This window comes from Lates calcarifer, unplaced genomic scaffold, assembly GCF_001640805.2.
Source record: "Lates calcarifer isolate ASB-BC8 unplaced genomic scaffold, TLL_Latcal_v3 _unitig_1696_quiver_1832, whole genome shotgun sequence".
NCBI lineage: Eukaryota > Metazoa > Chordata > Actinopteri > Centropomidae > Lates > Lates calcarifer.
In genome coordinates this window covers 1-13,715 of record NW_026115695.1, presented here as the reverse complement: position 1 = coordinate 13,715, position 13,715 = coordinate 1, and the positions used below count along the sequence as shown (strand labels likewise).

At 43.8% G+C, this 13,715-nt stretch overlaps 2 protein-coding genes across 3 annotated transcripts; both read left to right on the top strand.

Annotated features, from left to right (window-relative positions):
• The first annotated feature begins 2,003 nt into the window (after positions 1 to 2,003).
• Positions 2,004 to 10,845, top strand: pi4kab (phosphatidylinositol 4-kinase, catalytic, alpha b). 2 transcript variants are annotated; one of them, XM_051067501.1, is made up of 29 exons: positions 2,004 to 2,202; positions 4,954 to 5,070; positions 5,179 to 5,266; positions 5,401 to 5,489; positions 5,594 to 5,666; positions 5,755 to 6,017; positions 6,104 to 6,170; positions 6,302 to 6,450; positions 6,536 to 6,601; positions 6,694 to 6,790; positions 6,877 to 7,068; positions 7,156 to 7,256; positions 7,339 to 7,468; positions 7,548 to 7,677; positions 7,756 to 7,851; positions 7,929 to 8,112; positions 8,192 to 8,292; positions 8,379 to 8,547; positions 8,665 to 8,715; positions 8,929 to 9,037; positions 9,130 to 9,266; positions 9,347 to 9,480; positions 9,597 to 9,679; positions 9,766 to 9,836; positions 9,945 to 10,069; positions 10,179 to 10,260; positions 10,368 to 10,451; positions 10,548 to 10,638; positions 10,726 to 10,845. In XM_051067501.1, exons 1-28 carry the CDS (start codon positions 2,104 to 2,106, stop codon positions 10,590 to 10,592), a joined length of 3,132 nt encoding a protein of 1,043 aa, XP_050923458.1. In that variant the 5' UTR covers positions 2,004 to 2,103; the 3' UTR covers positions 10,593 to 10,638; positions 10,726 to 10,845. The 2 variants fall into 2 exon arrangements, with proteins under 2 accessions (XP_050923458.1, XP_050923457.1); XM_051067500.1 differs by having other exon boundaries at positions 5,179 to 5,278.
• Positions 10,846 to 11,429: 584 nt separating this feature from the next.
• Positions 11,430 to 13,614, top strand: LOC108890181 (putative inactive phosphatidylinositol 4-kinase alpha-like protein P1). Its single transcript, XM_051067499.1, has 6 exons — positions 11,430 to 11,588; positions 11,668 to 11,826; positions 11,926 to 12,077; positions 12,194 to 12,301; positions 12,461 to 12,588; positions 13,592 to 13,614. Exons 1-6 carry the CDS (start codon positions 11,508 to 11,510, stop codon positions 13,612 to 13,614), a joined length of 651 nt encoding a protein of 216 aa, XP_050923456.1. The 5' UTR covers positions 11,430 to 11,507.
• Positions 13,615 to 13,715: the final 101 nt, after the last annotated feature.

The window sequence follows — 13,715 nt, the reverse complement described above, 5'->3', positions numbered from 1 at the left end:
TTTTTGTTGAAGGGCGTGGAAGTTATGGCCCCTCAAAGTTCGATTACTCGCCACGAAACAGGAAGTTGCTTTATTTTTGCTATATTTCGGCCATACTTTGTCCAAACTGCATCAAACTTTACAGGATTGTTAATGGTACCTATCTGCACACATCCATATGTCAATATTCATACAATTGTTGTAGCACCACCTATTTATAGCAGGAAATGACATATTTTATAGTGTGATGTCCAGTTTCTAGACGGGTGACCAGATTCACTTCAAATGTTGTCAGCCCCTCCTTGACAATTTTTGGAAGAAGTCCTCCGAAAATTGTGAGTTTGGGTCGAAGCGTGTGCCGGTTCTGGCCCGTCAAAGTTCGGAAACCCAACTTCCTGTTTGAAACCTCAGATTTTGGGGTAACTTCCTGTTGCGACTCTCTACTTTATCCTACAGATGGAGCCATTGTATTACTCTTTGATGGGTTTTTGGAAGGGGGTCTCTGTGTGTGTGTGTCTGTGTGTGTGTGTTTGAGGGGGGAGGGGAAGAGGAGTTGATTGAGTCTGTGAGAAGCTGCCACAGGGAGGTTACAGTCAGGAGAGCCAAGAGCTGTCACAGATGATGAGCTCTGAAAAATATTATCACAGAAAATAATTAGCATAAAAGCTTTTATTTTAAATTTGTTGCAACAAATTCAGGTTTCTTACAGCATTTTCCTTATTGAAAACTAAATTCTACCTGAAATGTATCAATAAAAATCTTCTTTTGCAGTTAATGTCACCAGTTTATAGTTTAGTTTTAATAGCATTCCCTGTCACTGATGTGCCTTTAATTATCGGTTCTATCAGGGATCATTTATGTGTTTATCTTACGGGGGTGAGCCACCTCACAGGTTGGTTATATTACCTGTTGACCTCAGCTCAGTGAGCTAAGACAATGTTTAATGCAGTGTTTTTTCTGATATGAAAATGGATATTATTCAGCACATCTAACCTCAGCAGGCCCCTCTTCAGAAACTCATATCTGCAGATGTCAAAGCTGGCTCAAACGTTGTCCACAGTCTCATGACATGTTTAACACGAAGCACAGCACGCTGGTTAAGCTCATGGCAAACTGTTACTAACAGCTAAAATGAAAGCTTGTCTGTATGTAGTCTAACTGGTTAGTTTGTCACTAATCTCCAAATTTTGCAAATTGCTATAAACTTCACTCTCTTAAACCAGTAACAGTCTGAGCTGGACTGATAGGGGTCTGTATGGATAAAGATAAAATCCTAATGATACCCATCCCTACAGCTGGTTAGTGGCTTCGCCCTGACTTTAGGCAGATGAGATATTCACTGTTCAAATAACTTCATTATAACCCTTGTTTAAGCATAAATGATTTATATATGCACCCAATAACAGAACTTGCAAAAAAATGCTTTTGCTCAAAGCTCAAAGCTTGTAAACTCAAGTTAAAACTGAGTTTTATCTCCTTTTGGGAGGGGGTATCTGTGTGTGTGTGTGTGTTTGTGTTTGTGTTTGTGTTTGAGGGGGGAGGGGAAGAGGAGTTGATTGAGTCTGTGAGAAGCTGCCACAGAGAGGTTACAGTCAGGAGAGCCAAGAGCTGTCACAGATGATGAGCTCTGAACAATATTATCACAGAAAATAATTAGCATAAAAGCTTTTATTTAAAATTTTTACATCTCGGAAGTGTGAACTGTTACGCCAGCGTGTGCCCTGCGACCTGCGTTGACCCCGCGGTTGCCGGGGTCCCGCGGTCGCCGCTCCCCCGACGGGCGCCGGGTGCGAGGGCCCGTTCAACGCTGCTCGCAGCTTTAATTATATATATATTTAGGTGATTATTTGAGTTTTCAGTTTGATTAAATTAGATTAAATGTGAAATATTTTTACTTTTACCTTTCATTTAGTTTTACTGTAAGCAGTCTGACCTGGTCTCCTTTATTCTGAGTCAAGTGTTAAAGTATTTTAGCTCCTAGCATCATCTTAACATCGTGACCTTGCTTCGCGCTGTGGGGCCTCTGCGCTTGCCGTAGTTGTCAGTGCAGACTTCTCCTCAGGACGAATGAGAGAAGAAGATGTCTGTGTTTGAGCTGCAGCAGTATTAAGGCATCTTTGAAACATGTCTCTCAATGGAGGAGGAAGCAGAGGGTTTTACTTCAACACCGTCTTGTCTCTGGCCCGGTCGCTGGCGGCTCACCAGCAGGCACCGATAGAAAAGGTAACGTTACAGTTACACGGCGACAGCTAACGACAGTAACGAGCTAATACCTGTCAGAGAGTCTGTAGCACTAAGGCCCGTCTTTAACTTCGCTCCTCTGCGTTTGTGGTGTTTGTTATGAATCTAAAAACACACCAAACACGTCGTTTATCTTGTCAGTGGATGAATTCCGCTGTCATTTTGTGAATTAACAGCCAACAGCGAGCTAGCTAACGTCGGCTAACGTTAGCTGTTTTTAACCTGTAGTTAATCTTCCCTCAGGTTAACGGTTCATTCAAACAAGCCGCCACTTAACGTCTCAGATTTGTACATTTTTCCCTTCAACATTAATTGTTTTTCTTCATTTCTTATCTGTCATTCATACGGGAAGACACAGGAAACACTGGTTCTTGGAAACTTTGTTGTTGTCCATTCATTTTCACAGAAACACCTACTTCATACATTTCACACATTTTATTCTGTATTATGACAAAGAGCTGCCACAGTCCTGTAGCATTCAATGTGTCTGTGTACATTTGGCTGTGCCACCCACCGTAACAGCTGCAACAATCAGTCAGTAGGTCGGTTAGCTATAAAACATGTTGACAATTTATTAATCTTTTTTTCTTTTCAAGCATGAATACCTAAATGTTTTTATACTTACAGACACTTTGCAGAGATAATTCGCCAGGTTTCTTGTTTTTAACATTATAGTAAATTGAAGTGAATTGAATTAGGACTGCAGCTAATCAGTTACCTCGATTAAATCAGTCATTATACTTTCCTACTTTCTTTTTTTTTTTCAGTATAGTCACCTTTTTGTTGGTCTTATTATGCTTTTTATTTGTATTTGTTATGGTTGTTTATGGGCCATTTTCTTGCATTTTGGGGGGAGGTATGGATAGATTCTGTACTTTAAATCATTGATATTTCATATTTAAGTAATATACACTTACAAGTAAAAAATAATATACAACTAACAAGAGTGCAAAAGCAATTGGCAGCTGTGTTTGTTGCTGTAAGTACAATACTAACTGTGTTGTGCATTAATTTTCTTAAATTTCCATCAGGATTAATAAAGTATATATCTGTCTATTATTATGTAAAGTTTCATTAAAATACCACAAGCTAACTGACATTCAGAAAACCTTTTGACCTTTGGGTATTATTCCTTTATAGTGTGAAATAAACTACAGCTGTTACTGCTTCTGTGCCATGTGCATTGTATTTGATGGGAACTCTGAGGCAACAGGGGCTGTAAACAGGTTCATCTGGATGTGACAAGGGGAAGGATAAACTCTGCACTGACATTATAATTCACAAGGGAAGCTTTATTATTAAGTAGGCAGAAGTCGTGACAGTCTGAGGCAACCAACTGTAACTGCTGTCAGAGACAACAAGCATCTGTTGTTAACAAAATGTGTTAGATTAAAGTATCACATGTGCATTAAGGTGAATTCAGTGTCAAATGCGTCTGAGATACTGCTGAAACTCCAGTTGTTGGAGTAGTGCTGTTGATGACTCCTGTGTTACTCACCCAGGTGGTTAGGATTTGTGGTCAGGGATTATGGCAGGCCTCTGAAATACCTCAGGGGAACAGGCAGAGGTTGAACTGATCAGAGAAGACGCCCGCTGAGATTGAAAATGGGGAAATGTTGAACAGGAAGTGCATGCTATGATGAAAGAGCTGTGTTAGTAAAAATACAATGAGAAGTCAGCTCTTTGTATTAATGTGTAACTGGACTGTGTCAGTTTGTGGAACCTGTAAGATTAGTGATTAGTCTCGTTAGTCCATGTTTTTCTGTCTACTTAAGGTTTTCTAATGCAGTTTAATACAACTGTTCTGCTACAATCTTCCCATAATAATTAATTAACAAAACTATATGATAATTCTTGAAGCTGTGGCAGAAACACAAATCAGTATAACACGATACAGCACAAACTACATCCTCCCAAATGACCATAAATATAAATCAACTTCTATCTGAAACAGTTTCAGCACAAACTGAACAGTATAACCTTCATGAAGAGAGGATTTATTACAGGACTGTGTTTGTGTTTGTTTTAGCTAGGTGTTCCTAATAAACTGGCAACTGACTGTAGCTCTGAATGCCTGAGTGGGAAGCTTCAAACCTTCACACTTCAGCTCACAGGCCTCATTGTTTGTACAATAGCTTCCTTCAGTGCATGTCAGAGCAGCCTTTTAGTACTTAAGAGCATATTGTTGTATTTTTTGGCTTTAAAACACCTCTGGTGTTTGATTGAAATATCCTGTTGGTTTAACGCCAACTTTTTCATTCAAACGTTTTGTATTTCCATCAACGAGGTTTTTCTGGCTCAGTAAGAAGCTTAGGTTGTGTCTAGGTTGAGCTTTGGCATTCACCCTGCTGAAAACCTAAATCCCTTTTTTCTGTATTTTATTACTGTTTTGGCACCGACGTGATCGCTGGAAATTCTGTGCATGTGCTGCATCCAGCAGTAAAACATGTAGGAACTGTGTCTCACTCTCTGGTTGTTAATCCCTCCCTCAGCTTACGTCTGGCTCTTTAGCATTAGGCTAATTAATGCCAGCGGCAGGTTTCTGGCTTGATTCCTGAGGCTGAAAAAATCATTATTGCTAATGGAACCGAACAGGAAAGATGAGTCTGTTTAATCCCTGTGGGCAGGTAAATTCTGTGCTTTAAAAAAAGATGATATTACCTCAAAAAGCAAGAAGTTGAGAGGTATTATAGATGACCACTTAGCTGTGAACCTCATGTTTTCCTCCCACAGGTCCAGAAGCTACAATGCATGTGCCCCGTGGACTTCAGAGGAGTCTTCCAGCTGGATGAGAGGAGGAGAGATGCCGTCATTGCTCTGGGGATTTTTCTAGTAGAGTCAAACCTGCAGGTAAACACTGCACCCGCTCACTCACCTCTTCACTTTATGGTACTTTTGTGCTGAGGGTGAATTCACCGGTAACCCCATATAACATGCTGTGGAATACTTCTGTTGCAGCACAAAGATGCTATCGTCCCCTACCTTCTCGGGTTACTTAAAGGGCTTCCTAAAGTTCAATGGATTGAAGAAAGCTCAGAACGCAAAGGTAGAGGTAAAGGTATTAAATATATCCTATGATGTTCATTCATATAATTGTCAGTTGTGCTTTGTGCTTAACTATTAATGGCATATCATTGATGGTACAGTTTAATCACAGTAGGTGAACTTCCTGTCTTGCAGATACACTTCCTGTGGCAGAGAACTTCAGCTTCTGTCTTGTAACACTGCTCTCAGATGTTGCTCAGCGTGATGAGACCTTACGAGGACAGGTGTGTGTTTGTGCCATCGTGTGATCGGTTGAACAATAGGCTTGTTTGAGATGAGCCAAATGGCAAAATTTATCTTGACTTGACTGATTTAACATCTTTGTCAGATCCTGGAGGCTGTCATGGACATCATGCAGGTGCTGCAAGACATCTGTAAGAATCCAGAGGCTCATGATAAAGGTAGAAACATAACAAACGCTAATGTTTCCTGTGTATGTAGAAGGTCTAGGTATTGATATGTTCTTTCTGTATCCCTTCCTCCTTACAGACTACCTGTGCAGATACACTGTGCCCACCCTGCTCGGTGTTGCCCGAGCATTTGGCCGATACACCAACACTGATGAGCCTTTACTGTCCAAGCTGTTCCCTCGACCGGTTGCTCCTGTGCTGCCCACGGGTGACGAGAGCGACGCTGCCCGCCGGAGGTCCTTCAACGACTTCCGCTCCATCCTGCCAAGCTCTTTGCTCACAGTGTGTCAGGGAGACACTCTGAAACGAAAAGGCTCCTCAGTGTCCAGTGTGTCACAACAGGTACGGATAGTTAGGAAGTTAAACAGGGGAGATGACAAACCGAGGAAGCACATCCTTATATTTCCACATTGTTCCTTTGTTTTTAGGCCAGTCCAGAGAGAGCAGGCCTGACCCCCAGCTCCCCTGCTGATCCCTCTGCACAGTACTTTGAAGGTAAATGCCATGTTAAAGCATGTCTCTGAACCTGGGCCTTATTTTCCCATGTTTTTGGATGTAAATGATCAACAGGGACAAATTGCCCGTTGGAGTACAAGCTGTAAAGACTTCCTTCCTTTCCTCCTCAGGCTCATACCTCCCCGACGGCAGCGCAGTGGACCCCGACTACTACTTTTCCACCATCAGCTCCAGCTTCTCTGTCTCCCCTCTTTTCACTGGAAGCAGCTCTGGAGAGTTTCATGTGCCTCTGGATATGCTGCGACAACTCCTTCTCATGGTCAGCAGTAACCACAGTGGCTGAATAAATACATTTAAAAAAAGAAAAGTACACCACATGTATAAACACTCTCTCTCTTTGATAGGTTGAACAGTTTGTCTCGGAGTCATTTTTAAAGTCACTGGACGACACCCTGGCAGAACTTCTGGAGGTATTACTCTGAAATCACTGCAGATGTTTTTCTATTATCTGTTTTTTTGACACTTCTAGGTCGTTGACACATTTCTGTTTCTTCATTTGCAGTTGAGTCCTGGTCTTCATCTGTACTACAAGACCTTCAGTGATCCTCTGTATGTAGCCATATTTAAAATGCTGAGAGATACCCTGTACAATCTGAAAGGTAAGGAAGCCAAAATTTAGCCTTTTAAAGCCAAAAATATTTCCACGATGGTACAAATAATTACCTATTTTCTGCATTCCCCGCAGACCTGCAGACAGACTATGTGAAGGAGGTCCATGACTTTGTGCTGGAGCAGTTCAGCAGCAGCCAGTCGGAGCTGCAGAGGATCCTGCACGATGTCGAGTACCTCCAGAGTGAGCTGAGCCCGCTCAAACTGCGCTGTCAGGCCAACGCCGCCTGCGTGGACCTCATGGTGTGGGCTGTCACCGAGGAGCAGGGTGAGACTATGGTTCATGCAGACAGGAAGTAATCTGTCATCTCTAAAAAGTCATCTCTGCAAAGTTTCTCTCTTCTTTTTTCACCAGGAGCTGAGAACCTTTGCACCAAACTGTCAGAGAAGCTGCAGTCTAAGACGTCCAGTAAAGTCATCATCGCTCACATGCCCCTCCTCATATGCTGCTTACAGGTAAGATACAGCAGTCATTTGTTTTGTTTACTTTTTGGGAATAAATTCGTCAATAAATCCATCTGTCTGTGTTTGTGTTCAGGGCTTGGGTCGTTTGTGCGAGCGCTTCCCTGTCGTTGCCCACTCCGTCACCATGTCACTGAGAGACTTTTTGGTGGTGCCCTCTCCTGTTTTGGTGAAGCTGTATAAATACCACAGCCAGTACACTCCAGGTAACAACACCTCCATCACTGAACAGCAAGGTTGTTTTTCCAGTTCTGTATTTTCTTACAAAGTGATCCTTTTCCCAAGGGAGTGGAGAGATAAAGATCCACGTGACCAATGAACATTCCCAGTCAACCCTCAGCACCCATTCTAGTAAGAAGAGCCAGCCCTCGATGTACGAGCAGCTGCGGGACATCTCCATAGACAACATCTGCAGGTGAACACTCTTGAACAACATATGCACACACACTTGTATGAGCAGCCTTTACTTTCCAACCTCTCCCTCTGTCCTCAGGTGTCTGAAAGCTGGACTGACGATGGATAACGTCATTGTGGAAGCTTTTCTCGCCAGTCTGTCCAACCGTCTCTACATCTATCAGGAAAACGACAAGTAAGTCAAACGTCCTGTTACACCGACTTTGATGCTTCTTCATTTGAGAGGGTGTTAACACTCCCTCTCCTCTCCAGGGATGCCCACTTGATCCCTGACCACACCATCAGGGCTCTGGGTCACATTGCCGTGGCCTTACGGGACACCCCCCGGGTAATGGAGCCCATCCTACAGATCCTACAGCAGAAGTTCTGTCAGCCCCCCTCCCAGCTCGATGTCCTCATCATAGACCAGCTTGGCTGCATGGTCATCACAGGCAATGTAAGTGTTTTTATCTCTGACTTCTGCCAATTTAATCCCTATTTTTAGAACCTATCTTAACTTCTTTCTTTCACCTTAGCAATACATCTACCAGGAGGTGTGGAATTTGTTCCAGCAGATCAGCGTCAAGGCCAGTTCTATGGTCTACTCAACCAAAGACTACAAAGACCACGGATACAGGTGACTACCACCTTTATGTTGGACAAGCGTCATTCAGAGTTTGTCCTGAACATTCAGTAAATGAATGTTCCCTCCTCTCTGTGCAGACACTGTTCCTTGGCTGTGATAAACGCTCTGGGTAACATAGCAGCGAACCTTCAGGCCGAGCAGATGGTCGACGAGCTGCTGGTCAACCTGCTGGAGCTTTTTGTTCAACTGGGCTTAGAAGGGAAGAGAGCCAGTGAGAGGGCCTCAGACAAAGGTCCAGCTCTGAAGGTATGGCACACACACACACACACACACTCTTGATTTCTTTTCTACATTTAGAAAAAACTGTCTGAATGTGTCATTAGAGCTCTAATTCAGTCCTGCTTCACTCCTCTGTTTCTCCAGGCATCGAGCAGTGCTGGAAACCTCGGTGTCCTAATTCCAGTTATTGCAGTAGTAAGTGGTTTGGATATTTACAACATTTTCTGCTTCTTTCCCTTCATTAGTAGCCAGATATAATCAGTTAACATGTCATAAATTTGACTGCACAAAACTGAAAATTTGCTTAGAATTCATCAAACACGATGATGCCCTGCCAGTAGATCCTGTTCAATGCTGTTCAGGTTTTATCTTTTGTGGCTCAATAACTCTTTGTTCTGCTTGTGTTAGCTGACTAAGAGGTTGCCACCAATTAAGGAAGCAAAGCCACGTCTGCAGAAGCTCTTCAGGGACTTCTGGCTCTACTCTGTCGTCATGGGATTTGCAGTGGAGGGTTCAGGTAGAAAAAGCTCACTCACTGATATTTTGACCCCTGCATCCACAGGAACATTAAATGAACTCCTCGTGATTTGCTCCTGTTGAACTCCTCAGGTCTGTGGCCAGAGGAATGGTACGAAGGAGTTTGTGAGATTGCGACCAAATCACCGCTGCTCACGTTTCCCAGTGGAGAACCTTTACGTTCGGAGCTGCAGTACAACTCTGCACTGAAGAATGACACTGTCACCCCGGTATGAGGACACACTCACATGTATGTTCACACACACACATATGGTACGCCTTCCAACACTAATTAATTGTTGAACTTTAGGCGGAGCTGAATGATCTGCGAAGTACTATCATCAACCTGCTGGACCCTCCTCCTGAGGTGGCTGCACTCATCAACAAATTGGACTTTGCCATGTCCACATATTTGCTGTCTGTGTACAGATTGGAGTACATGAGGTAAGATAACATGTCTACATAGAAACAAAGCTCAGAGACTGTGCCTTTAACAAACATCATCTTAGCTGCTTAACCATGTTCAGTGATTCTAAGTGTAACTTTTATTCTCTCATTAGGATGCTGCGTTCTCTGGACTCTGATCGTTTTCAGGTCATGTTTCGATACTTTGAAGACAGAGCGATACAGAAGGATAAATCTGGTGAGCAGGAGCAAAAAAGACTTTCTAAAAACCTCATGCTGTTATGTTTGGATTATATGGATTCATATTAAATAAATTCCTTCCAGGCATGATGCAGTGTGTGATTGCTGTTAGCGACAAGGTTTTTGAGGTCTTCCTGCAGATGATGGCTGAAAAAGTAAGCGAGATGTTTTCACTTAAGAAGGACTCACGTCCCATTTAGAGCGTATTTCTGACCCTGTGTTTCATTACACTGTGTATCTTCATAAAAATGTCTCTTTTTCAGGCAAAAACCAAAGCCCACGAGGAGGAGCTGGAACGGCACGCTCAGTTCCTCCTGGTCAACTTCAACCACATCCACAAGAGGATCCGCAGAGTGGCTGACAAATATTTGTCCGGCCTGGCTGAAACGTGAGAGTGCACAGAGACTTAGACTCATGAAGTCAGAATACCACACCGACTCCTGTTTAAAATGCAGGTTCACACCCAGCAGTGTCAACAGCATCTTCTCTCTCCTCAGTTTCCCCCACTTGTTATGGAGCGGCCGAGTGCTGAGGACCATGTTAGACATCCTGCAGACGCTTTCCCTCTCACTCAGTGCAGTAAGACAGAATCCCATTATCCATCACTGCAACATCCTCCTGTCTTTATTCTTGTGATGATTGATGTGTGTACCATGATATTAATAGATGTTCACGCTGCATTGCAGGATATTCATAAAGATCAACCTTATTATGACATCCCAGACACGCCGTACAGAATCACTGTCCCAGATACATATGAAGCCAGAGAGGTAATGTTCTACTGAACGGAGAAATAAAAGCCACAAATGTGAGAAAAGTATATTTTCAAACACACATATAAAATGTGTTGTATCTTTTAATTGTAGAGCATAGTGAAGGATTTTGCTGCTCGCTGTGGGAGAGATCCTTAAAGAGGCCATGAAGTGGGCTCCGTCTGTGACCAAATCCCATCTACAGGTAACATTTACTTTGAGACACTTTGAGAAATACATAACCTTCACATGAAGAGCACAGATGATAAATAAAGTTTGCCTCGTTTTTCAGGAGTATCTGAACAAACATCAGAACTGGGTGTCGGGTCTCTCCCAGCACACAGGCCTGGCCATGGCCACAGAAAGCATCCTGCACTTTGCTGGTTACAACAGGCAGAGTACAACTCTGGGGGTGGGTCACAAACTGAGTTTGCTTTCATTTGTAGTTGTAGAACCAGATCATTAAAGCCTGATAATCAGACTGAAAAACACAGGTTCAAGAACAATCTTTATTATTCTCTTTCACCTGTAGTCCACTCAGCTGACAGAGAGACCAGCCTGTGTGAAGAAGGACTACTCGAACTTCATGGCCTCCCTCAACCTCAGGAACAGATACGCTGGAGAGGTAAAACCATCTAATGATGCGAGTTATTATTATGGATCCAGCGACGCCGTGCTCTCTCTGTGAAGACAGTCATGGAAATTCTTCCACTGCTGTTTGGTTTCTGGGTTGTAGCCTCAGGCCTGACTCCTCTTTTGTCTCTTGGCTGCAGGTGTCAGGTATGATCCACTTTGCCCAGGCGGTTCGAGGACAGTCCGATCTGAGCCGGCTGATGATCAAACAGATGGGAGAGGCTTTGGACTCTGCTCAGCCTGAGGCCTTCACTGAGGCCATGTTCAAACTGGCTGCCTTGCTCATCAGCACCAAAAGGTGTGACTTTGCTGTTGACACGTGATCAGGTCTCTCTTTAAAATGCTCTGAAATCGTTCTGACTGCTACGATCCTCTTTTTATGATCGGTCCCCAGAGTGTGATCCTCAGCTCCTGCACCACCTCTGCTGGTCTCCCCTCAAGATGTTCACCGAGCACGGCATGGAGACCGCTATCGCTTGCTGGGAGTGGTTGCTGGCAGCACGTGCTGGAGTGGAAGTACCGGTACGCAGATAAGGTTAATGTTTTTATTCTCTGTTTTTGCATTGTAAACATACTGTAAACGTCCCGTCTGGCTGCCCAGTTCATGCGAGAGATGGCGGGGGCGTGGCAGATGACCGTGGAGCTGAAGATGGGATTGTTCTCAGACGCTCAGGTGGAGGCTGATCCTCTGGCTGCATCAGAGGAAAGTCAGCCCATCCCCTGCCCTCCTGACGTTACCCCTCACCACATATGGATCGAGGTCAGACAAAGGTCGCGCTGCTCGGGTTGTCATCACATCTTCCCGTCAGTCTTTCCTCCTTTTGCTAATTGCTTCTTTTTTCTGCCTCCTGTCCTCTAGTTTCTAGTCCAGAGGTTTGAGATTGCAAAGTATTCCAGCGCAGATCAAGTAGAAATCTTTGGCAGTTTACTTCAACGCTCACTGTCTCTCAACGTAGGCGGGGCTAAGAGTAGCCTCAACCGCCACGTAGCTGCTATTGGACCTCGTTTCAGGTACGTAAAGTAAAAAAAAGGATGCTATCTTTCTGTTGGAAGGAAACAATGAGCAGAATTTTAAGTAAAGAGTTTTTAGAGGAAGGTGTGTTTGTATTGATAATTCTGATTCTCAGGCTGCTGACTCTGGGTCTGGCTCTGCTCCACTCTGACGTCGTCACCAATGCGACTGTGAGGAATGTGCTCAGAGAGAAAATCTATTCCACAGCCTTTGATTACTTCAGGTATTTACACACACATCACTGCACGTGATAAAACGTCAGAAAATACTGATGAAGGCTCCGTTTCCCACAGCAGAGGGTGATGTCTTCATGTTGCTTATTTTGTCCAGATGAAAGTTCAAATTTCTGCACTGTTAACTCTCCCTTTTCTGTCTCTCCCAGCGTGTCTCCAAAGTTTCCCACCCAAGGCGACAAGCGTCTCCGCGAGGACATCAGCATCATCATCCGTTTCTACGCCAGCATCCTGTCCGACAAGAAGTACCTGGCAGCGTGCCACTTGGTCCCACCTGGTGAGCTTGGGTACTACCCCAGCCCCGAGCACGCTCTCTGCCGGGATATTTGGATCGTAATCGTGTCCAGCACTTCTCCGATATCTATCTTAAGTAAGCCTAAAGCGGTGGAGCTCGGACTGCACTGCAGCAGGGGCATGCTTTTTACGCCTGTCAAATTTGACGCTTTTTATCCTCACCATGGCTGCTGATAGATCCTGGTATCTATCTGTACTATCTATCTGGACCCAGATTATTTTTTCTCAGCTTTCTTCTTTTTCATTCTTATTTTCTCCCTCTTACACTTCCTGCCTTATCTCTAACTCTTTTCTTCTAGTCTTCTAGTATCTTTTAGTTCCTTTCCTCTCCTACAATCAGTCTGTTTTTACCTTCTAAAATTTTGCAGCTGTGAGGAAAAGCGCAAATTTGGCAGCTGCGTTGAGATGCACGACTTCATCATGTCAGCCCACCTGTTTGCCCCTCTCCTCGACTGACCAATTTGGAATCAAAAGAAGAAACTACAAGTGAAAAATGTTTTTTCTTCCATCCCAGAAAATCCTCTCCTCTTCATTCCCGACGATCCCAAGAAAAGACATGGTCTCATTCTCATACACATCGAACTGCTTCAGGTAGACGAGTCCTCTAACCGCAGATCCTGGATCAGATTAATCGACTCCTTGTCCCCCACGCGCATTAACAAGATAAAATAATATCTGACCCAGTATCAGTGGTTCAAGGCAACTTCTACCTACATGTAAATCCCCGCTGGATTTCCCTGCAACTGCATGATCATCACAACAGCAGAGGACTAACTGATACAGCTCATCTCGCTCCTCAGAAACTCCCCCATCATCGATCATATTATTGATGTTTTTCCACTGTTTACAAATCATAATATCGATTAAGAATAAGATTATCTGTGTGAGAAAGTCAAACTTGTGATTTCGCTTGTTCAGATTTACAATATGAAAAAGTTGTGCAAGTTGGTGTGTGGGCAGTGCTGAGTTTATTTGTGTGTGAACAGATAATCAGGACCGTCGTCCTTGAACAGCCTGTCAGTGATGAACGCTGCTGACCTCAGGAGCAACATAGACTCCAGCTCTCGCTCCCAGCAGAGCGGCCAGGGATGGATCAACACCTACCCGCTG

Excerpts from the sequence above, each read along its gene's own strand:
- pi4kab (XM_051067500.1), top strand. The coding sequence starts at position 2,104 with ATGTCTCTCAATGGAGGAGGAAGCAGAGGGTTTTACTTCAACACCGTC. Across the intron at positions 7,469-7,547 it reads CCACAGCCAGTACACTCCAG|GGAGTGGAGAGATAAAGATC; the intron begins GTAACAACACCT and ends CCTTTTCCCAAG. Across the intron at positions 7,852-7,928 it reads ATCTATCAGGAAAACGACAA|GGATGCCCACTTGATCCCTG; the intron begins GTAAGTCAAACG and ends TCTCCTCTCCAG.
- LOC108890181 (XM_051067499.1), top strand. The coding sequence starts at position 11,508 with ATGTTCACCGAGCACGGCATGGAGACCGCTATCGCTTGCTGGGAGTGG. Across the intron at positions 11,589-11,667 it reads GTGCTGGAGTGGAAGTACCG|TTCATGCGAGAGATGGCGGG; the intron begins GTACGCAGATAA and ends CTGGCTGCCCAG. Across the intron at positions 12,078-12,193 it reads GCTATTGGACCTCGTTTCAG|GCTGCTGACTCTGGGTCTGG; the intron begins GTACGTAAAGTA and ends TCTGATTCTCAG.